The sequence below is a fragment of the Rhipicephalus microplus genome, chromosome 5 (genome assembly GCF_043290135.1).
Source record: "Rhipicephalus microplus isolate Deutch F79 chromosome 5, USDA_Rmic, whole genome shotgun sequence".
Taxonomy (NCBI): domain Eukaryota; kingdom Metazoa; phylum Arthropoda; class Arachnida; order Ixodida; family Ixodidae; genus Rhipicephalus; species Rhipicephalus microplus.
Window position 1 is genome coordinate 149,118,679 of NC_134704.1, and position 27,891 is coordinate 149,146,569.

General features: G+C 47.2%; 1 protein-coding gene across 1 annotated transcript; it reads right to left on the reverse strand.

The window, feature by feature from the left end:
* Positions 1 to 156: 156 nt before the first annotated feature.
* LOC142817411 (uncharacterized) lies at positions 157 to 27,879 on the reverse strand. Its single transcript, XM_075894437.1, has 4 exons — positions 27,701 to 27,879; positions 26,417 to 26,543; positions 23,460 to 23,716; positions 157 to 2,853 (listed from the first exon to the last, which is right to left on the reverse strand). The coding sequence occupies exons 1-4, from the start codon at positions 27,866 to 27,868 to the stop codon at positions 2,308 to 2,310; spliced, it is 1,098 nt and encodes a 365-aa protein (XP_075750552.1). The 5' UTR covers positions 27,869 to 27,879; the 3' UTR covers positions 157 to 2,307.
* Between the last annotated feature and the right edge of the window lie 12 nt (positions 27,880 to 27,891).

The window sequence follows — 27,891 nt, forward strand, 5'->3', positions numbered from 1 at the left end:
CGAATCCGCCTACCCTGCGGATGTAATCTTCCCATTCGTGTGCGATCAGTTTAAGTTATGTACGTAGAACTTTCATCGGTGGAGGGTCATGGATGGCATGACACCTTTAGTAGAGTGCAAGAGCGTTAGCATTCCGCTTTCTCATATAACAATGTTGGTTTCTAGATTACCACTGGCAGGAGAAAGAGCCCAGCACAGCACAGAACCTCTTTAAGCTCATACGGCTATATCACATACATTTTCGCTGATATCTCAATTTTATCTTAAATGGAGAACGTGCTTGCTTGTTGGTTGAACATATTATTGGGAAACAGCGCGAAATACGAGGACAGTAATGGTGCACAAACAACCATTCATAGCCCACAAACAACCGCACGTGTGATTGTATGTGTGCCTTTACTGTCCTGGTCTTTCCACTATTTCCCTACGGTACATTTTATCGCTTATCACCCACTTAACCAGCGGTGGCCATATGACGATTTATTACTCATACTATAAAAGGAGCGTGCGTTAACAAAGCTGTGTTCACGTCCCTACTGGCTTCCGACCGCATTACTACAGTGGGCATGCAGTTACTCTCACCTTTATTCTAGCTCATATTCTTTGTATGGTCTTGAGGCACCCAAAAGTTCCCGATCCCTTACGCTAGTTGAAGATTTGGGTGGCTGTAGACTGCAAGATATGTGACGTGAGTCCCCGAGATGGTACGCTGTTGTCCATCTATGCTGAAAAAAGACAGCGGAGTGTGTAATGGGCAGTAATGCGAGAATGATCTTGAACTTCGACTGCTTTCGTTATTCATGCCTTGTCAATATAAATAAAACTTCACAGAACCACGTGTAAAGGAACAGTGCATGTGACGTCCATCGCGAAATGGATTTCAGCAGGAGCGCATGTGTCCGCACCCAGAGATGCTATGACGGCAGCTTCGTAAACTATTATCTCTCTTTTTTTTATCCTCTTCATAATTGTTGCTTGAAACTAAGCTACGCATGAGCATTGGTTCACAATGAGTAGCCAAATTCCCGGGAGGAAATATCTCCCGACAGTTATGCCAGTTTTCGCTAAGCACTGTATATTATCTTCCACATGCTAATGATAACATTCGTACAGGATACAACGGCTACATCCCACTGAGCGAAGGTTGGTTAGTGGCCTATTTCACATTTAGTTATTTTTTGCATTCCTTGTTTGCTATGCTGTTACACAACCCGAACGATTTTTCACGTGCTGAAAATAAAACTGATACTTCGCGTTTCTCGCATGCAGGAAATAACCACGGGTGCATTTGCCATTGCTTTTTGGTTCTTACTTTTTTTTCTTTTGCAGACATGTTACAAAGCATTTTTTCAGTGACAGTCATAATAGCGGTATCAGATAAGCCGTGAGCTTTTAACCTATCTATGCGAAAATTTAACACCTTGAAATTATGTGGTCTCGTGAATTTAAGTACACCGGGAATGGCATGGTTGCACAAAACTTTTTTCATGAGCGTTGATTAGTCGCTGTGGTATAAAGCCTTTGTCACAATTCGTCATCTAGGCCCAACATTTGTGGCGGCAATCGACGTACGTTTATAGGTAAACGTATTTCATAACATTCTGGTTCGATAGTTCTACCAAGAATTCTAACCCTTCGAATACATCATGAAAGGCGTCTAATACATGCAACCCAGTTTGTAACTGAAATTCAGCATCAAAACATAAAAGTAAACCGTTCGCAGACTGAAAAACAGGATACGACGCAGTCTTCGGTGAAGAATATAGTCCTCTTGTGCCGTAAACTAGTTGCGCAGAACAGGAGCGATACATGATTCGGTTGCGATTCTTTCTCGTTCCGTCGTGTTTCACACACGACTGAAAATAAAGCAGTAACTATTGCAAATAGCTGAATTTTCTAAACCTAGGTTATTACGTTGTGATAAATATAGCAATTATAATAATCATAAATATACCTTTATGTAATAATATCAAGTTATATTATGGCGATAATATTGTTGGCTCTAAGGTATAAGAACATTCTTAGAATGTAAGGCTTCAGAAGCATATACCCATACCGGTCGCCGGGTGACTCATAACGGTATAAGGACTTGCACACAAGATTATTATTGCCCCTAGATAACAGAATTTCACTTATATTGCTATACAAGGGGTGCGGAAGGTTCGTAAACAGTACAAATGCTTCCAAGTGCCAATATTCCAAATTTTTGAGCGTGCTACCAAAACGTGCATAGCCCGTGCCCAGGGTTCACAAACTCAATAATTAGGGCTTTCGGCTTAACGCGATCAGGACTATCAGTGGTGTGGTCTAGCGAATGCCTAGTAAGATAACAATGACTGGCGTCTTGATGTGTTCAGCACACCCGATAGTCCGACAGAGTCCTACAATATCCTCCGGCTCAGTACTACGATAAAAAGGACCGACGTCTAGGGCCAAAGAATTGACCATGCCCAAAATGGCCGCAGCGCCTCGAAATACTGTCCGTACGACTTCGCGAACCGAAGCGTCCATCTTGACTTCTTGGAAGAAGAGCACCAGGGCCTCGTTGACGTTGCCAAACTCATTCTTCGCACCCTCGAGGTGTTTGGACATCTGACGCATTGCGGTCATCGCCGGGTATTTGAGACTGCGGGCCTGGACGACGTCGCCGTACATTGTGAAACCCCACAGCAGGGGCCGGCCCATTGGAATAGTCGTGACGGGCCTGAGTACCCTGATGCAATTGGTCCAGAGCATACAGCTGGCCACGTGATTCAGAATGGGTGGGCTGCGGAACGTCTCCTTGTTGAAGGCGCTGCTGGCGTAGAAGGCGAGCTGGGCGGGGTACCCTGTACCCCTGTGACGGAATGTTACCTGCGTTTGGGAAAAAACTGCACGGATTACGCACTGCCAAGAAAAACATTTCCTTTCAGGCAATCTGTAAATTACAAAATGGGGGCGCAAATACCGTTAACACAACCAGTATGCGAAGATGACGCAAAATTAAGCTCGATTGATAAAGTTGAGCTTTAGACTAACGGTCTTTTTTGGAATAGACAAAAGTACGTCTCCACAATAACCTTGTTCATTATTTTTACTCTGGTGGTTTACTGTTGCTACTGTGTTTTTTTTTTCAAGTATTATGCAAATCACATACTTCAGTTTAACCGCTGTCAGCGCTCAGAGTATGAGGTGGCCAGGTTCCTCTCAAGCTACTCAATGGAGCTGTTTTGCCTGGTCTCCTCGCCAACTTGTTGCAAATAAACTCAATTCATTTTAAGACTCACCATGACAGTGGTATCGCTCAGGCTGAAAATTTCTTACGTCTGAAAACACGTCACAATCTAATTTTCAAATTCAAGCCTGTACATGAGCACCCAGCAACAATTTTTACCTGACACTAACGAATAGTTCGAACTTCTTCAGTATATAAAAAAATTGTAAGACATTTAATGAAGCCAAAACTGCTACTAACATCGACAATAAAACACTGCACAGAAGCTGAAACATGCTGACATATGTCGCGTCGATACAACTGAGGAGTGAATCGGTGCAAGCAGAACATTTGAAGTCAAAAATACCCTTTTTTCAACAGACCATCTGTCCGAATATTGGTTAGCTTGTGCTGTCTCTCAAAAAACTATCATCATACACTGGGAAGCGCCCTTTCATTTCTTTGCTTTAAGCTACTGGTAACTTGTGCCCCGTAGTGAAAAATCCTCAGGTGGGCATGCACGATAGGAATTTGGCAAGCTCCACTACCATGTACGGAAAGTACAATCGATTGTTAAACGAAAATGAACACGCGAAAACATACGGAGAAATAATAGGAATACAGGCATACCAAGACAAAGAAAGAAACAACACATGAAAAGATAAAGAGATGAAAATTATATATATATATATATATATATATATATATATATATATATATATATATATATATATATATATATATATATATATATATATATATATAGAAGGGAAAGAAGTGTATACCTAAGGGCTCGTTTTTCCGTGTTTAACACAATATTAATGAGATCTAACACACAGTAATGCCAAGGAATGTACATGGGAAGTTATTAGAACCAATGGAATGTAAATAAGAAGAAAGAAAAGTGGATGAAAAAATAACCAGCCGTGAGCAGGAATCGAACCTACGACCTTTGAATAACGCTCTAAGGTCGTAGGTTCGATTCCTGCTCACGGCTGGTTATTTTTTCATCCACTTTTCTTTCTTTTTCTTTACATTCCATTAGTTCTAATAACTTCCCCTGTACATTCCTTGGCATTACTGTGTTAGATCTCATATATATATATATATATATATATATATATATATATATATATATATATATATATATATATATGACAGACGAAAGTGCAAACTTAAGGGCTGGTTCATTCCTGTTAGACACAATATTGCCACGTTCCACGTTCTTTCTCTCATGTTTTGTTATCACCCCAATACACTACGTAATTCTCAGCGCAAACCGCGCCTGCAGTCTTCGAGAAGCTTCAGGACTGTAGTAGGTCACTTTTATAAGATCATGCCCACTCCGCGAATTATACAGATTATTCTGGAGCCTACGTCACCGCTAGCGATAATGCTAGAACATTCGACGGCAAGTGTATAAATGCCGACGCGCTTCGCCGCTTGTCAGTTGATCGACGGCTGACGATCCATTCACCGCTATCAGTGCAGGTCTGCTACTGTGATCGGACTTTCGGTTTACCGGGCACAAGTTCGCCGAATAAACAGTTTAACCTTCATCCTACTGTCTGTTTCTTTATCGACGTCACGACCCTGTGACAATATTGATGAGATCTAAAGACAATTATACAAGGTAGATAAAGGGGAAGTTATTAGACCTAATTTTAATGTAAATGTGAATTTAAAAAATGGATGCAACGATAACTTACCGTGGGCAAGAACCGAGCCTGCGATTTTCGAAAAACGCGCTTGATGCTCTACCAACTGAGCTATTACGGTGCCTATCCCCCCATCCACATTATTGGGTATATATGTGAATTTATAGTAGGCGTGTCAGTCAGCGCCACGAGCAGCCATGGTGGCGAGTGTGGAACACTTTTATAAGCCTGTTTGGTGTCGCGTAACACATGAACCTATTGCGAGCTGGCAGCTCACCAATAATCACTCGTATACTACCTCAAGGCACCAAGTCTGCCAGTAAGAGACCATCGTTAATGAATGAAAGAATGTTGTGTATACTTAAACACTCATTATTTTGTGTTAGGCGCAATAATAATGAGCTCTAACAGGCAACAATAGAATAAAAGTATAGTGGAAGTTATTAGACCTAGTTGCAATGTAAATATGAAGAAAGAAAAGTGTATGAAAAGATAACTTGGTGTGGGCACGAAGCGAAGACCTACGATGTGACCTTCGTATAACACGTATGCAGTATATATCTCGTGATCACCACTTAACTTTGTGTAGAACGAAATTGGTATGGCAGCGTAAGACTGCTTGATGAATGTGACTGTCTGGTCATGACATGAATAACGTAAAAATCATGTTGCCTACATCGTCAAACCATTTTCTCCAGACGCGTGGGGCACATACCTCTCTATCACCGGCTGCAATATGCGGAAAAGTGCCAGAAGTGATAGACCATTTAAATCTACCAAAAACGGAGATAACAGACATTGGTAACCTTATTTAGAAAGAGTTTACATAGTCGGCATCAGGAGGATTGACCCGACGATTGTCCATTGATGAACTTCGAAAGCTCCACCAGCTCTATTTTGTCGGTTCTATTTGCAACTTATAGGTTTTTCAATAAAAGGCGACAAACCGTTAAAGCCTCAAATGAAACCAACAAAATAGAGCTAGTGAACCTTTCTAAGTTCATCTACGGGCGCAAGGTAGCCGACATCAGAAGGTATACCATGGAGAGATTAGAGCGGGCTGTAAAAAGTGGCAGAGCCTATATAGAATCTGCGAAGGCAAACTTGTGCATAGGCAAACAGTAGACGTATATGCATTAAGGAACTAGGAACGCAATGTCATAACCAATATGGATAGCATAGTCGAGGTGGAGGAAGAGGAAGCCAAAAAAACCAGGATGGCATCGTGAAAAACAATAAAGTCCAGAGAAATTTGACATCCTACCGGTAACGACAGGGGAGGCTAGGGAAAAGGGAAACCTTAGAAGGAATGCAAAGAGGCAAAGCCGCTGGTGTAGATAAGGTAACAACAGACTTCCTGGAAGATGGCGGAGAAATTGTATTTAAAAATTGGCCACCATATACACGAAGCGTCTCTTGATGGGAAGCTTACCAGGATCTTGGAAGAACGCCAACATCATGTTAATCCATAAAAAAGGAGACATAAAGCACTTGAAAAATTACAGGCCGATTGCGCTCCTGTCCGTTCTCTACAAACTATTGACAAAAAAAATGGCAGATCCCACGTACAGTCTGAATTGATGATCTGCGAAGTACGAATGAGAAATGTTGATATTTCACTTTAAAGTCAGCACAACGTTAGGAGATGTGGAGGCAAATGCCGTACATGACTTCCGTGTCATGACTATCATGTTTGGATGTGTCGTTTACCTTCGTCATCTGTTCACGTCACGTGATAGTAAATTTAGTATATTTGGAGCTAACGAAACGACCGCGAGCACCCTAGGAGCGTGGTATGTTGTCATGTTCTTAAATGACACGCATGCCAGAATTATCATGTTTGCATCAGTCATATACTTTCGTCATCCATTGACGTCACGTAACACTAAGTTTGGTATTCGTCGAGCTAGCAAAACGGCCGCGAGTACATCATGAAGGGCCCAATATACTCCAATGTAGCGTTGACGCACGCACACGCTGGGTACAGCGACGCTACGTTAGCAGAACGCGAGCACTCAATAGTCTGAGGCCAGGACTCGTTCGCTGGATTCCGTGCCGACCGGTTGCGCCCTCACGATCTCCGACGTCAGGGTAGCTCTGGCCGACTGAGGTGGCCCTACGTCATCTCCTGACGCCGACCTCCGACGACAGCGTAGCTCTGACCTACAGGACTTGCCCTACGCCGTTTCCTGACGCTGACAAGAGCTCTCGCAAGTGGTGCCTCGTCCTCGGACTCCTGTCCCCGTGTGTCCATCTTTTCTATCTCTCCTATACCTCATATGTCCTCGCTCGCTGTTTCAGCGCATCTCTCTCTCTCTCTCTCTCTCTCTCTCTCTCTCTCTCTCTATATATATATATATATATATATATATATATATATATATATATATATATATATATATATATATATATATATATATATATATATATATATATATATATATATATATATATATATTGTCACGGGGTCGTGACGTGGCCAAAGACAGGAAACTTCGTGTTGGGATTTAACTGTTTATTTGGGCGAACCTGTGCCCGGTAAAGGGAAAGTCTAATTACAGCAGCAGTCTTGCACAGATAGCAGTCTCGGACTGATAGCGGTGAACGCAGCGTCGGCCTTCGATCAACAACTCACAAGCGGCGAAGCGCGTCGGCATTTATACCCTTGCCGTCGAATGTTCTAGCGTTATCGCTGGCGGTGGCGTAGGTTCCAGAACAATCTGTACCGTTCGCACAGTGGGCGTGATCTTATCGAAATGATCTACTACAGTCCGGAACCTTCTCGAAACCTGCAGGCGCGGTTTGCGCCGAGAATCGTGTGGTGTTTCGGAACGATAACAAAAACTTGTGAAATGGAACGTGGCATTGCCCCCCTCTGAAAAAAGGCATCGTCCCGATGCTTTAACTAAAGATGAAGGTAAAATAATAATGCAAGAAAGTACAATGAATAAATTACAATACAACAATAATACAAAAAACACTGTTTCAGTTTGTTAACGTGCATGAAACGGCTAGAGGCGCGCGACATGGACGACTTCAGGTCGCGATCGGCGTCGTTGAGAGTTCGTGATGCCGTCGGGGACAACCTCGTAATCAAGTGGGCCGAGACGTCGAACCACCTTGTACGGTCCGAAGTACCGTCGCAGAAGCTTTTCACTTAGTCCATGTCGGCGTATCGGCGTCCACACCCAAACACGTTCACCCGGCTGGTATTCTACGAAGCGTCGTCGAAGGTTGTAATGGTGGCTGTCGGTCGTCTGTTGATTCTTGATACGAAGACGCGCAAGTTGTCGGGCTTCTTCGGCGCGTTGAAGGTACTCGCTCACATCGAGGTTTTCTTCGTCGGTGACGTTGGGTAACATGGCATCGAGCGTCGTTGCCGGGCTCCTTCCGTAGACCAATTTGTATGGAGATATCTGCGTCGTCTCCTGCATCGCCGTGTTGTATGCGAAAGTCACATACGGGAGAATGGCGTCCCGCGTCTTGTGTTCGACATCGACGTACATTGACAGCATGTCGGCGATCGTTTTGTTAAGCCACTCGGTGAGGCCGTTGGTCTGTGGGTGGTACGCTGTCGTCCGGCGGTGGTTTGTTTGGCTGTATGCCAAGATCGCTTGAGTTAAGTCGGCAGTGAATGCCGTTCCTCTGTCGGTGATAAGGACCTCCGGGGCGCCGTGACGTAGGACGATATTTGCGACGAAGAACTTAGCTACCTCGGATGCACTGCCTTTTGGCAGGGCTTTTGTCTCGGCGTAGCGGGTGAGGTAGTCGGTAGCTACCACGATCCACTTGTTTCCGAAAGCCGACGTCGGGAAGAGCCCCAGTAGGTCCATACCAATCTGCTGGAAAGGTCGGCAAGGTGGATCAATTGGCTGCAGAAGTCCCGCTGGCCTTGTCGGCGGTGTCTTGCGTCGCTGACAAACCCGGCATGTCCTCACATAACGTGTGACGTCGGTGGTAAGACATGGCCAGTAGTACCTTTCTTGTATCCTCGCGAGCGTGCGGGAAACACCGAGGTGCCCTGCCGTCGGATCGTCGTGCGGGGCCTGCAGGAGTTCTGGTCGCAGAGCTGAAGGCACCACAAGGATGTACTTAGCTCGAAGCGGTGAAAAGTTTTTCTTTTGTAGAAGACCGTTTCGTAGAAAGAACGACGCAAGTGCGCGCTTTAATACCTTCAGGACTTCGGCAGTCCTGCCTTCGAGGTATTCTATTAGGGCTTTAAGTTCCGGGTCGGCCCGCTGTCGTTCAGCGAAGTCGTCGGTAGTTATCGTTCCCAAGAAGTGGTCGTCATCCGAGTCGTCGGGTAGCGGTTGGTCGACAGGCGCACGAGAGAGACAGTCAGCGTCGGAGTGTTTTTTGCCGGACTTGTAAATGACAGTAATGTCATATTCTTGAAGTCTCAGGCTCCATCGTGCGAGGCGACCTGAAGGGTCCTTCAAGGTGGCTAGCCAACACAAGACGTGGTGGTCGCTCACAACTTTGAAGGGCCTGCCGTAGAGGTAGGGACGAAATTTCGACGTAGCCCAGATGATGGCGAGGCACTCCTTTTCTGTTGTGGAATAATTTGCTTCAGCCTTGGATAGCGATCGGCTGGCGTAACTAATAACCCTTTCAAGTCCGTCAGCCCTCTGCACAAGAACGGCGCCAAGAACTACGCTGCTTGCGTCAGTATGTATTTCTGTCTCGGCGAATTCGTCGAAATGGGCAAGTAACGGAGGCGTCTGGAGGCGATGTTTAAGCTCCTGGAAAGCGTGTTCCTGCGGCGTTTCCCACTTAAACTCCACGTCGGCCTTGGTAAGGTTAGTGAGAGGATCGGCGATGCGGGCGAAGTTTTTCACGAACCGCCTATAATAGGCACACAGGCCCAGAAATCGGCGCACGGCTTTCTTGTGAGTGGGCGGCGGGAAGTCGGCGATAGCGGCTGTTTTCCGTGGATCGGGACGAACTCCAGACTTGCTGATAACGTGCCCCAGAAACAAGAGCTCCTCATACGCAAATCTGCACTTTTCTGGCTTCAGTGTGAGTCCGGACGTCTTGATGGCTTGAAGTACCGCTTCAAGGCGCCGAAGATGCTCGTCGAAACTCGAGGAAAACACGACGACGTCGTCCAAGTACACAAGGCAAGTCTGCCACTTCAATCCTGCCAGTACTGTATCCATAACGCGTTGAAAAGTTGCAGGCGCTGAGCAAAGGCCGAAGGGCATCACCTTAAACTCGAAGAGGCCGTCCGGTGTTATAAACGCCGTCTTCTCTCGGTCTCTTTCGTCGACTTCGATTTGCCAATAGCCAGTCTTGAGGTCCATTGACGAGAAGTACTTGGCATTATGGAGCCGATCAAGGGCGTCGTCTATTCGTGGGAGAGGATACACGTCCTTCCTTGTGATTTTGTTCAGGCGGCGATAATCGACGCAGAAACGTAGGGTCCCATCCTTTTTCTTCACTAACACCACGGGGGATGCCCACGGACTCTTGGACGGCTGGATAATGTCATCTCGCAGCATTTCATCAACTTGTCTCTTCATTGCCTCACGTTCTCGCGTCGAAACCCTGTACGGACTCTGACGGAGTGGTCTGGCATTTTCTTCGGTTATGATTCGATGTTTCGTGATTGGGGTCTGCCGAATTTTCGATGACGACGAAAAACAATCTTCGTATTGCAGGAGCAGGGCCTTGAGCTGTTCTTGCTTATCGTTCGGAAGTCTGGGATTGACGTCGAAAGCTATGGGAGGGGCTTGGTTCCTCTAAGCAGGTTCCGCAGAATCGGCGAGGGCGAAAGCACTGGTGGCTTCGACAATTTCTTTGATGTATGCGACCGTTGTTCCTTTGTTCACATGTTTGTACTCATTGCTGAAATTCGTGAGCATAACCGTTGCTTTGCCTCCCCGCAGCTCTGCAATTCCTCTTGCGACGCAAATATTTCGGGTGACCAACAGATGCTGACTGCCTTCAACGACGCCTTCCAAGTCAGGTGATTTAGGAGCGCCGACTAAAATAATGACACTTGAGCGAGGCGGAATGGTGACTTGTTCTTCCAGCACATTCAAGGCATGGTGTCCTGATGGCGTGCGCGGCGGTAGTGCTTCTTCTGTGGATAACGTTATCGACCTTGTTTTTAGGTTGATGACAGCACCATGGAGGCATAAGAAGTCCATGCCAAGGATGACATCTCTCGAGCAACGCTGTAGGACTACGAAGTCTGTAGGATAAATACGGCCGTTAATGGTGACTCTCGCTGTGCAGATTCCTGCAGGCGTTACGAGATTACCTCCGGCTGTGCGGATTTCAGGGCCTTTCCAAGCTGTCCTAACTTTCTTTAACTTCGCGGCGAACGACCCACTGATGACAGAATAGTCGGCTCCAGTATCGACGAGAGCAGTCACATTGTGGCCGTCGATAAGAACGTCGAGGTCGCTAGTTCGCCGTCTCGCATTACAGTTAGGGCGTGGCGTCGGGTCACGGCTGCGTCAGCTTGTTCCGCTGCTTCCATGTTGCGTCGTCCGGCCACCTTCGGTAAGTGAGCTTTTGCCTTCAGGGCTTTTCCTGGTTGGGGTTGTGTTCAAAAAGCTCCGTCGCGTCGGCGTCGTCGTCGGAGGATCTTCGGTAGTTCGTCGCACAGCAACCGCACCTCCATCGGTTGCTGCCCTTAGTTTCGCGGATACGGGCTAGGAGACCGGCCCCGTGTTGGGCCAGAGTACTGCCGGGGGTGCGGTGACATGCGGCGGCTGGGCGACGGCGAACGGGAAGGACTTCGTGGTGTCCATTGAGTTCCTGCCAGGTAGTCGGCGATGTCACGTGGCCGATCTCCTGGCTGCGGACGCGGTGCATTGACGGCGAAGCCACGCAGTCCCATCTGTCGGTACTGGCAACGGCGGTATGTGTGCCCGGCCTCGCCGCAGTGGTAGCAGAGCGGGCGGTTGTCAGGTGCACGCCAAACGTCCGTTTTCCTCGGTGCACTGCGCTGGCCCGCTGGGGAACGGTAGGACGTCGGTTGGGGTGGTGGCGGCGGTGGCGTCTGGCGACGGAAGTGTGACGGGGCGGCGTTTTGGCGTGGACGGGGAGGAGCGTTGTGGCGCACTGCAGCGGCGTAGCTCATAGTTTCTGGCTCGGGCGGCGGTGTTCCGGGAATTCGAAGCGATTGCCGGACTTCTTCTCGCACAATGCCGGCGATCGAATCCACTTGAGGCTGCGCCGAAGGCAACAGTTTGCGCAGCTCTTCCCGCACGATCGCTCGGATCGTTTCACGCAGGTCGTCGGAGTCACTGGCTTGAGCAGCAGCGCATTCTGGAGTCAGGCGACGATTATACTGTCTGGTGCGCATGTCCAGCGTTTTTTCGATGGTGGTCGCCTCAGATACAAATTCTTGGACGGTGTTCGGTGGATTTCTCATTAGTCCCGCGAAGAGCTCCTGTTTGACCCCTCGCATGAGAAAACGAACTTTCTTTTCCTCAGGCATGTCTGGGTCAGCGTGACGGAATAGGCGGGTCATCTCCTCTGTGAAAATTCCAACCTTTTCATTTGGTAGCTGAACCCGGGTCTCGAGTAGAGCAGCGGCCCTCTCTTTGCGAGCGATGCTTGCGAACGTTTGAAGAAATGCGCCGCAGAAGACATCCCACGTTCGCAGCGTGGACTCCCGATTCTCTAGCCAGGTCCTTGCGGTGTCTTCCAGGTAGAAGTACACACGACGGAGCTTTTCTTCGTTGTCCCAGTGGTTAAGGGCGGCCACATGGTCGTATGTTTCTAGCCAGGTTTCCGGGTCTTCAAAGGATGAGCCATGGAACGTTGGTGGTTCCCTGGGTTGATGAATGACGATCGCAGGCTGGGATGCTCCGGTTGTCATTGTCGCTGCAGTCGAGGTCATGGTCTTGGTCTTCCGCGCCTTGTCTTGTAGCAGGCCGTACTCCGGTGGGAGACCTTGCTGTCGGCGGCTCGTTCGCTGCTCTTGGTTGGCGTCGGTGTCTTCTCCGCGAAGGGGGCTGGGTTCACGGCTTGACGGGGGCGTCCGGTACATGAACGAAGCAGCACCTCCACCAGATGTCACGGGGTCGTGACGTGGCCAAAGACAGAAAACTTCGTGTTGGGATTTAACTGTTTATTTGGGCGAACATGTGCCCGGTAAAGGGAAAGTCTAATTACAGCAGCAGTCTTGCACAGATAGCAGTCTCGGACTGATAGCGGCGAACGCAGCGTCGGCCTTCGATCAACAACTCACAAGCGGCGAAGCGCGTCGGCATTTATACCCTTGCCGTCGAATGTTCTAGCGTTATCGCTGGCGGTGGCGTAGGTTCCAGAACAATCTGTACCGTTCGCACAGTGGGCGTGATCTTATCGAAATGATCTACTACAGTCCGGAACCTTCTCGAAACCTGCAGGCGCGGTTTGCGCCGAGAATCGTGTGGTGTTTCGGAACGATAACAAAAACTTGTGAAATGGAACGTGGCATTATATATATATATATATATATATATATATATATATATATATATATATATATATATATATATATATATATATATATATTGCCACAGCTCGAACATCACAGAAGACGCTGCCACAATTCGCGTTCGTAAAAGCAAGTAGCAAGAAAGCCGCGCCATGGACATGGAACGCTGTCCTGCACGCGCCACGATGCTACGCCACGGGACCGGCACGAGACTCGAGGGGCAGAGGAAGAGACCGACGAAGTTGGAGTCAGCGAGCAAGAGGCATTCTTGGCTGACCATTTTTAGCTTTGAGTTTACGGGCACAAGTTCGCCCTAAATAAAGAGTTTATATAGTACCAGGTGCTATATTTATTCTTAACAATCTGGTGGACGTGCTGGGTATGATTACAAGCCCACCACAGGCAAGGGAGAGAAGCCCAGATCCCAGAAGATTGGAGCCAGCAGAAATGACACCTGTGCACCAACGCACGAGTCGCCGACTACGTGGTGAGCAGCCCAAGTTCGGCCCCCTAATTGACCCATCATGACCTGTCGAGACCTCAAGCACAAACGTCACTGCGATGGCCACCCAGTCGATGCCATCTCTATCTCCCCTCATTGTGGATTCGCCACGTACACCAGAGGTCTTCCACGGTGAGACCTTTGAAGATGCCGAGGACTGGCTTGAAGGCTTCGAGCGCGTTGCACGATTGAATGGTTGGGACGAAGCCCGAAAACTTCGTTACGTTTACGTCACCCTGCAAGATTCGGCGCGTACGTGGTTTGAGAACCACGAAGCGTCCTTACTGTCGTGGGACGACTTCCGACGAGAGCTAATCGCAACCTATCCGAACACGGACCGCAAACAGAAGGCAGAGGCTGCTCTTCAGGCAAAAAACCAACGGAATAACGAGAGCGTGGCCATGTACATAGAAGACATGTCGCGGCTCTTCCACCGAGCCTACCAAAACATGGCCGAGGAGAAGAAGTTGCGGCACCTTATGCGCGGATTAAAAGAAGAGATTTTTGCAGGCCTGGTGCGTAATCCATCGCGAACTGTGGCGGAGTTCCGGTCCGAGGCAACGACCATAGAAAGGACACTACAACAACGTGCGCGACTGTACAACAGAGACTTCAGCGTCTCTTCAGTCAGGGCGGAGTCAACAACCCTCTCCACCAACGTTGACGTCCTCCGGGAAATGGTGAGGGCTATTGTTAAGGAGGAGCTCCAGAAATTGCAACTCCCCCAAAGTCCTCCAGCGATGCCCTCAATCGCGGACGTTGTACGTGAAGAAGTGCGGCAAGCAATTATTCAACCGCAGCCTCAGGTGCCACACCACACGCAACCGGAACCTCAGCCACAGCTGTCGTACGCGCAAGTCGTGCGGCAAGACATGAGACGCCCGAGCTTTGCACAAGCTCCCGTTATGCCACCGACCTTTCCTCGCAGTACGCCACCGCCGATGCCAGAAGCGAGACCCCGCAAAAGTGATGTATGGCGCACGGCAGACCGGCGGCCCCTCTGCTACCACTGTGGGGAGGCAGGTCATCTTTATCGGACATGCCACTACCGTCGGGTCGGGCTACGTGGCTTCCCAGTGAATGCACCCTGCCCTCGTAATGGTGAGCGCCCTTACGAAATCGAAGAATATTTATCTTCGCGCTATGCATATCCAAACACTCAGCGACATGAGTCGCGGTCGATTGCACCAATGCGCAATAGGTCGCCGAGTCCACACCCACCATCTACTTTCCCGAGGCGTCGTTCACCAAGCCCTCGACGGGAAAACTAGAACCAGCGACCTGTGGAGCCAGGGCCGCTGATTTTCGGAAAACTGAAAACCCTCCATCGCTAACCGGATCAGACGACGACACTGACACAATGACGAACAAGCGCAGTAATGGTGACGTGACATCCGAGCTACAAGTCAGAATCAACGACGTCGAAACCATAGCGTTAATAGACACAGGTGCAGACTACTCAGTAATAAGTAGCATGCTCGCAAAGAAGCTGAAGAAAGTGCTCACTCATTGGACCGGACCACAGATACGCACCGCCGGAGGGCATTTAGTCAGCCCCAGAGGAATGTGCACAGCGAGAGCGGGAATAAGAGGCCATGTGTACGTCTGCAGTTTTATTGTTCTCCCCGAATGTTCCCGTGAGGCAATTCTGGGCATGGACTTCCTGCAAGCGAACAGTGCCATCATCGACTTGCAGCGATCCCAAGTTTCTTTGTCTACAGAGAACGCTGTTGCCGTGTGTCATGCGGAGCAACCAATCGTTTCGTCTCTTCGTATTGTGGATGAAGGTGTGACAGTGCCGCCACGTAGCAGCGTGACAGTTTGTGAAAAGCGACGTTTTTCGTGAATATGCCGGACTAGCTGATGGAAATATCGAACTGCTACTCACAAAGGGGATACGCGTGGCGAGAGGTCTAGTGAACCTGCGGAACGGATATACTGATGTGCTATTGACTAACTTTACCAACGAGGTACAGCATGTGGCGAAGGGGGCAGTCGTAGCATCACTTCATGACTACGTACAAGTCTCAGATGTTTGCACCATAGGAAAAGTACCCACAACGCCCTCAACAGTGGACAGTGTCCTCGAGAAAATAGATATTGACCGAGAGCTTTCATCTCTGCAGAAAGACCAGATTGTGGAGTTGATCAAGGAATTCGCAGAGTGTTTTCCTCTTCATCGAAAGTCGGACGTACACCTGTAGCAAAGCACCGCATTGTAATCGAAGGGCATGTTAGACCAGTATGTCAGCATCCATACCGAGTAGCCCCGAAAGAAAGGGAGGCGATAAAGAAGCAAGTACAGGAGATGCTCGACGACGATGTCATACAGCCCTCCAAAAGCCCATGGGCATCGCCGGTAGTACTGGTGAAGAAGAAGGACAACACCATGCGATTCTGTGTTGATTACAGAAAACTCAACCTCGTCACGAAGCGAGACGTGTACCCACTCCCACGAGTCGACGATACGTTGGATAAACTGCGCAATGCTCACTTTTTTTCATCGTTGGATCTAAAGAGCGGGTACTGGCAAATACAAGTCGACGAACGAGATCGGGAAAAGACGGCGTTTGTGACACCCGACGGACTCTACGAGTTCAAAGTACTCCCATTTGGCTTGTGTTCTGCTCCCGCTACCTTCCAGAGGATGATGGACACTGTGCTCTCCGGCATCAAATGGCAGTCATGTCTTGTCTATCTTGATGACGTAGTAATTTTTTCCACTACGTTCGAGCAGCACGTACAGAGATTGAGAACGGTACTGGACGCTATTCGTATGGCTGCACTTACGATCAAACCCGAAAAGTGCCACTTTGGATTCTGGGAGCTTCGGTTCCTCCGGCACATTGTCAGTTCTCACGGTGTCCGCCCAGATCTGGATAAAATCACTGCGGTTGAAAATTTCCCAAGGCCAAGAGACAAAAAAGCTATGCGACGTTTCCTGTGGCTTTGTGCCTACTATGGGCGCTTCGTTGAAAACTTCTCCAAGATTGCGGAACCACTGACACGGCTTACGAAGGAAGGTGTACCATTTATCTGGCACCAAGAGCAAGAAGACGCCTTCTCTGAGTTACGACGGCGTTTGCAGTCACCTCCCATACTCGCTCATTTTGACGAAGATGCCAAAACAGACATTCATACGGACGCCAGCAACGTTGGCCTCGGTGCTATTCTTGTTCATTGGCAGAACGGGGAAGAAAAAGTTATTGATTATGCAAGCCGCACTCTGTCGAAAGCTGAGTATAATTATTCAGCTACGGGAAAGGAATGTCTCGCAGTTATATGGGCCATCAGTAAGTTCCGTCCATATTTATACGGTAGACCATTCCGAGCCATCAGTGACCATCATTCATTGTGCTGGCTTGTGAACCTCAAGGATCCTTCCGGAAGACTTGCTAGATGGAGCCTGCGTCTACAAGAATATGAAATCACCGTAGTCTACAAGTCTGGCCACAAGCACAATGACGCGGACTGCTTGTCACGAGCACCAGTCCAGACCTCGTCTCCTGAGCATGAACAAGACTCCGCATTTCTTGGAGCTGTGAATGTGTCGGAGACGGCTCATGACCAGCGAATGGACCCAGAATTACCTCTGCTCATTCAATCCTTAGAGGGGCAGCAAGTCGAAGTACTGCGAGTTTTCACCCGTGGACTACGTTCCTACGTCCTCCGCAACAACGTTCTCTACAAGAGAAACTTTCAACACACCGGTGAAACGTTCCTACTGCTGATACCATCATCCCTGCGAGCGAAAATTTTCGAAGCGTGTCATGATGACCGATCGGCAGGTCACTTGGGCATTAGTAGGACTTCGGCAAGAATCCGCCAGAGATATTACTGGCCAAAATTGATGGATTCAGTACAGCATTACGTAAGATCATGTCGAGAATGCCAAAGACGCAAAGTACCACCCCTAAAACCAGCAGGTTTTTTGAAACCGATAGAGCCACCGAAAATCCCGTTTTAGAATGGATTTGCTAGGACCCTTTCCTATGTCATCGTTTGGGAAGCGCTGAATAGTTGTAGCAACCGACTACATGACCCGGTATGCCAAGACATCATCTCTCACAAAAGGAACGGCAAATGAAGTGGCTCAGTTTTTTGTGACCCAGATAGTGCTGCAACTTGGCGCACCTAAACTCCTTATAACTGACAAAGGAACTGCGTTCACCGCCAGGTTAGTACAGTCTGTCATGAAGCTAACGCACACCGACCACAGAAGAACTACCGCATACCATCCTCAAACTAACGGGTTAACTGAAAGGCTGAACAGGACGCTTGCTGACATGATCGCGATGTATGTGGACGTCGAGCATCGGACTTGGGACACCATATTACCGTATGCTACATTTGCATACAATACCGCAGTACAAGAGACAACCCACTTCACGCCATTTCAACTTGTTTATGGTCGGACAGTAATAACGACATTACATGCGATGCTGCCTGTCAACAGCACGAATGAAGAGGACCCTGACATAAGCGAATATGTAGAAAGGGCAGAAGACGCGCGACAACTAGCACGGAACCGCATCATTCAACAGCAGGACGTCGACGCGCACCGTTACAATCTAAGACGAAGGGACGTTCAGTACTCCCCTGGAGACCAAGTGTGGGTCTGGACGCCTGTACCTGCACGTGGCCTATCAGAAAAGCTTATGCGACGCTGTTTTGGCCCTTACAGGGTTCTCCGTCAGGTCGGCCCATTAAACTACGAAGTGATCCCTGAAGGTCAAGTATGCACAACACGACGCCGGAATTTTCCGGAAGTTGTACATGTAGTACGGATGAAACCGTACTACGACAGGAACTCAACAAGTGAACTGACTCACGTCGTCTAACACAATGACAAGTCCTATTGTTTAGAAACTGTCAGCTGGCTCTACGCTTCGGGGCGATGCGTGCTAGGAGGGGGACTAATGCCACAGCTCGAACATCGCAGAAGACGCTGCCACAATTCGCGTTCGTAAAAGCCGCCAAGCAAGTAGCAAGAAAGCCGCGCCATGGAACGCCGTCCTGCACTCGCCACGATGCTACGCCACGGGACCGGCACGAGACTCGAGGGGCAGAGGAAGAGACCGACTAAGTTCGAGTCAGCGAGCAAGAGGCATTCTTGGCTGACCATCTTTAGCTTTGAGTTTACGGGCACAAGTTCGCCCTAAATAAAGAGTTTATATAGTATCAGGTGCTATACTTATTCGTAACAATATATATATATATATATATATATATATATATATATATATATATATATATATATATATATATATATATATATATATATATATATATATATATATATATATATATAGTCCAATAGATCTTCCGTGAGCGGTCACAACGTGGTTTATTTCGACGTTTCGGCCTAGAGTCTGGCCTTCATCAGGATTAAAGGTACAGTTTGTTGGTGCTCAGCGTTATACAATCTCAAATCAGAGGGAAAGGAAAGAGGAAAAAGACAGAAAAAAAGAAAAGAAAAAAAGGAAAAAATGAGAAAAAGAATATAAGGTGGACTCCCCTCGGGCTCCCCCTTCCACTCTTCCTTCCTTCCTATATATATATATATAGTCCAATAGATCTTCCGTGAGCGGTCACAACGTGGTTTATTTCGACGTTTCGGCCTAGAGTCTGGCCTTCATCAGGATTAAAGGTACAGTTTGTTGGTGCTCAGCGTTATACAATCTCAAATCAGAGGGAAAGGAAAGAGGAAAAAGACAGAAAAAAAGAAAAGAAAAAAAGGAAAAAATGAGAAAAAGAATATAAGGTGGACTCCCCTCGGGCTCCCCCTTCCACTCTTCCTTCCTTCCTATATATATATATATAGTCCAATAGATCTTCCGTGAGCGGTCACAACGTGGTTTATTTCGACGTTTCGGCCTAGAGTCTGGCCTTCATCAGGATTAAAGGTACAGTTTGTTGGTGCTCCGCGTTATACAATCTCAAATCAGAGGGAAAGGAAAGAGGAAAAAGACAGAAAAAAAGAAAAGAAAAAAAGGAAAAATGAGAAAAATAATATAAGGTGGACTCCCCTCGGGCTCCCCCTTCCACTCTTCCTTCCACTTCCCCCTTCATCTCTCTCCCCTTTCTCCCCTTCACCTTTCTGATGTCAGCGGTCTGTGTATGCTTCCTTTCACTAACGCATTCTTCCCGACCAGACGGCGCCTCCTGGCACTGGCGGTTCGGTGTGGGGCAAAAAAGAGCTTTTTTAGGAAGTTCTAAGCCTTTAACTACTCGGAGCCCCGTCAACAGTTCGCTGTAGAAAGAGGGGTGCCGCGTATTGCGGCAGAGGCTGGTAAGCGGGCGCAATGCGAATTCCTTGCCTGCTTCTGGATTACGCGTGCAGTGGGGGCCTCCCAGCTGTGCACAGGGTTGCTGTTGGGCATGTCATGCATGGCACAATTGATTGGGCAGTAAAATAAAACAGAAAACAGACGACAGCTGCACTTAGGAAGAGTATTTACACTCGGAATTGTTTTGAGTTGTCCAGTGCCCTTCACAGCTGCAGTGCCGTGAACTCAGTTACTATTTTCACTATTGCCGTTATTGTTTTCTAATGCTTTAATTGCTGCAAGTGTACCAGGATTCTCATTTATTCCTCTATCGAGGGTGTTAAATCGGAGGATAATGTATGACTCTCGTTGTTCACGTTCTCGATTTGATTTAAATCCCGTCTCTAAGAGCGTTACTGATAGTTTGTCGAATGCATGCATGGTCGGGAAGATTGAGATGTTTTGATAGAGGTAGACTTGGGGCTGATTTCGCATGGGCTCTGTGATTATTGAAGCGAATCCTGAATGGTGTTTCTGTTTGTTCGATGTACTGCATAGCACACACGTTGCATTCGAGTAGGTGTACCACATTAGAGAAATCGCATGTTAGGTTTCCTCGTATGTTAATCGAAAACTTGGATTGTGTGCTGGTTGCTTTGTGTGTTTCTCGCATCATTTTACATACAAGACATCGTGGCTTTAAACAAGGTCGGCATGAATTATTGGGGGGTGATGTGTTAATTTGAGAGTGGACAAGTGTGTCTTTGAGGTTACGTTGTCGTCGGTAAACGACGCCTGGAGCGGATGGAAATGCGCGTTTCAGACGTTCACTTTGTTTCAGAATGTTGTAATGTCGTTTAAGGATTTTTTTTTTACATTGGGGAAGTTTGTGCTGTAAGTCAAGCAGAGGTTTGTTCGTTGTGGGTCTTCTTGTGGTGGTCGCTTCATAAGTAAGTCTTCACGCTTTAGTTTTCTCGCTTTTTCAACAGCGTCATAAATTACATGTGGGGGGTATTTTGGTTTCTCGAGCATAAGTTTTAGCCTCTGTGAGCTCGTGTCAAAGTCAGCGTCTCTAGAGCAGATTCGCTTAAACCGGTGAGCCTGGCTGTATGGAATACTGTTTTTACAGTGGCGTGGGTGATGGCTTTAGTAATGGAGGTATTGTTGTCGATCCGTTGGTTTGCGATATAGGGTTGTAGAGCGCTTCTCTTCTTCTATCATTATGGTAACATCAAGAAAATTTACGGTTACTTGCGAGTATGTGTGTGTGAAGTGTATGTTCGGACGTACAGCATTGTAAGTGTCGATAAAGCTGAGAAGTTCGTCCTTGCTGTGGGTCCAAATAAGAAAGATGTCGTCTATGCATCTTCTGTATAACATTGGTTTCAAGGAACTTTGTGCAAGAAATTCAGATTCTAGCTTTCCCATAAATATGTTGGCATAATTAGGTGCGATTTTGGTGCCCATAGTGTCCCGCTGATTTGTCGAAAATACTCTTGGTTAAACTCGAATGAATTTAATTCGAGGACCATCCTCGTCAAAGTTGCGATGGCAGAGAAATCTGGGGTGTTAGATTGTCTATGGTTTGTGTACATGTTTTGTAATGCAGCTATGCCGTCATCGTGAGGAATATTTGTATACAATGAAGAGAATATAAATATATATATATATATATATATATATATATATATATATATATATATATATATATATATATATATATATATATATATATATATATATTTATATGGACGCTGGTCGCACGACCGATGCGACCAGCGTCCATCGGCGCGGCCGACGGCAGCCGGCGTGAAATGTGACATGCTGCACTTCGCGCCGATGCGTTACCCAGGCAACACTGCATCTCCCTCTTATCATGACGGAGGGACACCGGACGCACTTAAAGGCGCATGCGTCAAACTAACGCAGCGCGGTGCGTGCCTGCGAGTATATGGCAGAACCGGTGCCTGGCGTGGCAACGCTGGCGTGACCCTACGAAATGAACGCCGGTGCGCACGTGCACCGCTTCACGTCGAAATGTATTGGTGTCTTGACCGTGGCATGAAGTCATGTTCTCACATGACACGCATCTCACGATTAGCATGTTTGCCCCAGTCACATACCTTCTTCCGCTATTGACATCACGTGATACCAAACTTGGCATATGTAAAGCTAGCGAAACGGCCGTGAGCGCATCATTAGTGTGGCCCGTAGTCTTGTTGTTACGAGACACGCATGTCGTGATTATCATGTTTGGTTGTGTCATTTACCTATGTCGTCCATTCGCGTCGTGTAATACCGAGTTTGGTACGTGTGAAGCTATCGAAACGGCCACGAGCGCATCAAGAGCGTAGCATGTAGTCATGTTGTTACATGACACGCATTTCATGGTTATCAAGTTTGCACCCGTATCATACCTTCGTCATCCATTCACGTCCCGTAATACCAAATTTGGTATAAGTGAAGCTAGCGAAACGGCCGCCACGCATCATGAGCGTGGCATGTAGTCACGTGTTACATGAGACACATCTCGTGATAATCATGTTTGCACCAGTCACATACCTTCATCATCCATTCACGTACCGTAATACCAAATCTGGTATATGTGACGCTAGCGAAACGCCCGCGAGCGCATCCTGAGCGTGGCATGTAGTCAAGTTTTTATATGACACGCACGTCATGATTTTCATGTTAGGGTCTGTCGCTTGTGTTCGCCATGCAATCATGTCATACCATACCAGTTTTGCAACATGCCATGTGAACAAAACCACTGCAAGAGCTTCAGGACCATGATATGTAAATCATGATATTCATGACATACATATCATGATTTTCATGTTATGACTAGTCAGATATGTGCTTGATACAGTCATATTGCGTGATACCAAGTTTGGTATCGATACCATTATCGAAATGGCCAGGAGAGCTAAAAGTCGTAGGTGGCTCGATAGATAGATAGATAGATAGATAGATAGATAGATAGATAGATAGATAGATAGATAGATAGATAGATAGATAGATAGATAGATAGATAGATAGATAGATAGATAGATAGATAGATAGATAGATAGATAGATAGATAGATAGATAGATAGATAGATAGATAGATAGATAGATAGATAGATAGATAGATAGATAGATAGATAGATAGATAGATAGATAGATAGATAGATAGATAGATAGATAGATAGATAGATAGATGGATGGATGGATGGATGGATGGATGGATGGATGGATGGATGGATGGATGGATGGATGGATGGATGGATGGATGGATGGATGGGTGGGTGGGTGGGTGGGTGGGTGGACGGACGGACGGACGGACGGACGGACGGACGGACGGATGGATGGATTAAGTGATAGTGATGAAGCGTCAACGGTTTAGAAAGGTGCTTGCCTTGCTGGCACAGCGCAGGTGGTGCTTGCGCTTGACGCTGACTACTGAGGGCGTAGGGACCACGGCCTTCCGGCAGTTTGCGCACGGTGCCCGCTCGAACTCGAGCTCAAGACCAGGGCACCGGAACAGCACCAGTACGCAGAGGCAGGCCGAGTGGCACCGCGTGTCACCGCGATGCGTGAAGCACACGGGCTCTTCAACGTGAACCTGCACCATGACGGTCTCGTCGGGGAACAGGAAGGCGAGGCTACTTGCATCTGCGAGCGCCAAACCAGTGCGTGAAGCGCCACACTGTCGAAAGGCCCATAGCAAAATTGTGTACACGCGCGAAATAACACTCAAGGAAACGTTTCCTCCTTTGCCACCTATTTGATTTGGTTTAAAGGAGTGCTAACATAAAAGTTACTGTCAAGATTTTTGCGTCACCTAGTCTACTCTCTAGTAGCGATTCAAGACCTATAATACAACTGAGAGAAGAATAATTATCAGTTTTATTTGTATCATTGGTATGTAGCATGGTTCGAAACGGCTGGCAATCTTGCCATTTTTAGCGCTGGGAGCACTACCAGTGGCACTACTTCGCGATCACTGCCAGACCGCGCCACAGGCTGACCGCTGACAACTTCTTCTGCATTGCCGCGTCGCTGTACAAAATGTCAGCTACGGTTGAATACGACAGTCTGGAGCTTGGAATCGCCGCAATTCGCGATGTCGCGAGTAATTTTTGCTTCGATCGACCCGAATTTGCATAACAGCAATTACAGAAATGGACAAGCAACAATGAGGAGGTGCCCGAGGATGCATGCTTTCGCCACGCTCGCTCGTGCCTATAAATTAGCTATATTGGTGTGCGTGGCGTGCACAGCGTTCAGGTATACACAAAGAGGTCAATTGAGTAACTGTACAAGGTAAGCGCACCAGCGGAGACATAGCATACGTTCCCTGCTGTCAGGGTCTTCTATGCACCTCGAGATAGCCCCACTCGTTGGCGGCGGCAGTAACCTGGTATTACGGAGACGTGAAGAAGTCTACGGACGAACTAAAATTCACTATTAACGACACGTGTTACTTGCTAGCAATGATATCTGCTACTCCACTACGATAGCTTGTGGTCGTGTTGGTGTGTTACACACGCGTAATGAAAAGACAACCCCATTACACTGTTTCCGCACTTCAAACCAGACGACTGCAACTCGCAACGGATCTCCGACGCCCTGACTGACGAGCGCACGTTAAATTATGCTCTTTTATTTCGCCGATCTGTTATGGGCGGTTCAAATTTTGGTAATTTCCCGAGAGTCATTCAAAGCTGTGTGACAAAGAGCTGACATGAGAACTGAGTGCGTTTCTAGGCTTCAGCGTCAGTCGTCACCAGGATGAGAACACTGAGATTATAGACGCCATGGCTACTAGCACATCGTCACTCTGGATTGTATGCATTGAATTCAACACGCTGAACACGTAGCACTATAGTGTCAATGTCGCAAGGACACTCCATTTTCCATTAAGCTTTCGCACGCAATTTGCCGTCGAAATAAAATAGCTTCAACGCGACGGACGTGTTTGAAATTTGGTGAAGAGGACCTACGCACACCAAGCGGTCGAATGAAAGGCACATCTAGATTTTGAAATGTGATGTCAGTGCTCCTCTAAAGAGAGACCAGACGTCTACTTGAAGATTAATAAACTCTCGCTCAAGAGTCGCGAGACCGAAAAGAGATTAACGTGCTCTTCAAAGAGTGTCATTATGTTCGCGACAAGTGGAGACTCGCTGATAAGAGCATCACAAGCTCGCTTTTTTTTCCTCTCTTAAAGTATAGCCTCACTATAATAGCTAAAGCAACTTAGAGCACAAGTGTATTACCTAGTACGTATGACACTAAAATGTGTATACACAAAGAAGAACAGTAGGTTAAATTGCGTCTCGAAACGACGAGGTCCGTATAATTTCGCGATCAATGAAGCTCACAAAGACAGTGGAGGCGGTGGAGAATTGAGAAAGTGCTCTTCATAACACTGCCTGATAAACTGTGGGGACGCTATTTATCGGTTCATGCCGAGCAGGATTTCTCGCGGTGAGCCACGCGGCATGCGAGTCCTCTTTCAGGGTCCTTTCAGAAGAGCTCCGCTGGTCGTTTCAAAACTTGCGCCAACATCACGTCACGACTTCGGGCAGAAATAGGTCAAGCAGCATATGACACTTCCGTCAATGCGCGAGTAACCTTACAGTAGTGCTTTGCAGCGGCCACCAAGGTTCTCATGAAATCTTACAAAGCGGAAACAGGAATTGGTAGCTTGCACGTGAGGTCATTAGCACACAGCTAGGCTCCAGCATGGCAGCTTAGACGACGTTGAGGAATTGTAATTATGCGGTAGTTAACCTGCTTCAATGTGATAACGACGCTGCTGTAACGTTATTGGATCCCTTCCACAACGAAGGAACAAGCATGCCATGTTCTCACAAAACTACTGTGGCATAAGATAGTTTGTGGTCCACCATCTTGCTGCTCCAATTTTGCCGTCTCACTGACATCACTGCAATCAATCTATTGTTCGTGAAACCAAATTTCCGGTTCAATCCCACGCGGAACGTTTCCGAATTCCAGTCGCAGCTTCGGCTTGGCGCAATCCAAGTGCTCGTTTCAGGATTCTGGTGCCCGATTCAGGTCTTCCCGCAGATAAACAAAATGAATCTCTGCTTACGCAATTTACATAACAGCTGGAACAATACAACTATTTTGAATGATTGCGATGCATGCGTTATGACAGATTTATGCATTATTATGCAACAATAGTCGCCCTTCAGAAGCCCTTGATTTCCGGATATTCCGAGTTATTCACGACGTGCTCACAATATACTTAGAGCTTTTGCATTCTCCAAGTACGCTGGCCTATTTTCTTTTCTTTTTTTCAATCAGTAGTACAGCAGTCTTGCACACGACATTTCACCGACTCACCATATTGCTTGTACGAGCAGAAAGCCATCGCCAGGACTGGGTATCTCTCTGCCTTTTGTGCCACGCGCAGTCTAAATTCGAGTTCCTCAGCAAACGCCTGGCTCAGCGAGCGGCTGCCGAACTTTTCCTGCAAATGTATAACAATGCCGCAGTGCGACAGGCATTCAGGCTGGAAATTATTTACATATTACGAAATCTCTGAATCATGTCTTATTCACAATTTGTACAACAGTGTTTACTTCTTCTACAGTACAACATAAAAGGGAAAAGTGTTTCTCGAGGTGCCAGAGAAACGCTCTAGCTTTCACGAAAACCAGTTTGTTATTCTCGAATTCAAACAGGTCTAGATGTTCAGGCAAGGACATCATAACTTCTTTGTCTTTGCGAGCCCAGTTGAGATATGTGTTTGTTGCGAGCCGGTCAATATGCCATTTTCCAGCGGTCACCATCGCATTCTATTTTATTCAGATTTTTTTCTGCTCGCGCCAGTCTACAGTGCTTAATAAAGTATGCAACTCAATTCACTTCCAAGAGCTACACTTCACTATCAAGAACACAATTGCAGTGCAGTGAGTTTCGATGGAATGTCTTCCCTTCAAAAGCGCAAGCATTTTATGTCGTATAAAAACTCTATATATCCTGCGTCCAGCCAACGATTGAACTCTTGTAATCTAACTACGACGAGACCTAACAAAACAAGAGCGAGCATATTACACTTGAGAGTGAGTGATGCTTTCCTAAAAACTGAACAAATAAAAAAAAGTTGCAAAAAGAAAGACGATTTCCCCCAGAACAATAGGATGTGTCCTCTTCTAAGAACTAACATCTGTTTTAATGGTTGATGTCATCTCCCGCAGTAGCAATAATTCACTTATCGAAGAAGTGACAACTCCGGACTGAAAAGTTTGTCTGCATGCATCTACAGCTACATGTTAATAACACTAACGTATGGGCTTATATGTGCTGAAACTATAATAAACTTATGAGCAACGCCGTAATGGAGGGCCCCGGAAATTTTGACCAGTTGGGGTTCCTTATCTTGGAGCTGAATCAGTGTAAAATAGCCACAAACATTTCAATTTCGTCGAAAGGCAACTAGCACGGCGGGCATGCCGCGAAGTTCAGCTAAGCTGCAAAAGGCATTGAGCTTTCAGTTACCACCACGAAGACAAGGAGTGTCTCACGTACGTTTCACAGATGTGTGGCGGCCCAACAACTGCGACGACAGCGGAAACAACAACGCGCAAAAAACAACAGGCATCGCTTCTACGTACAGCAGTATACCTGGAGCAGCGCGAAGAATCGAAGCCTCCTGCGGAGCAACGGTATGGTGGCCTCTTCCCAAAGGGCGTCGTAGCGCGCAAAGCTGAAGAGGTCCTCCACCGACAGGCACCGGGAAACGGCGCGCAGCACCGTCCAGCAGCGAAACGCTGCCTCGGCCGCGGCCCCCATGCTGTTCTCACTACTGCGTCATC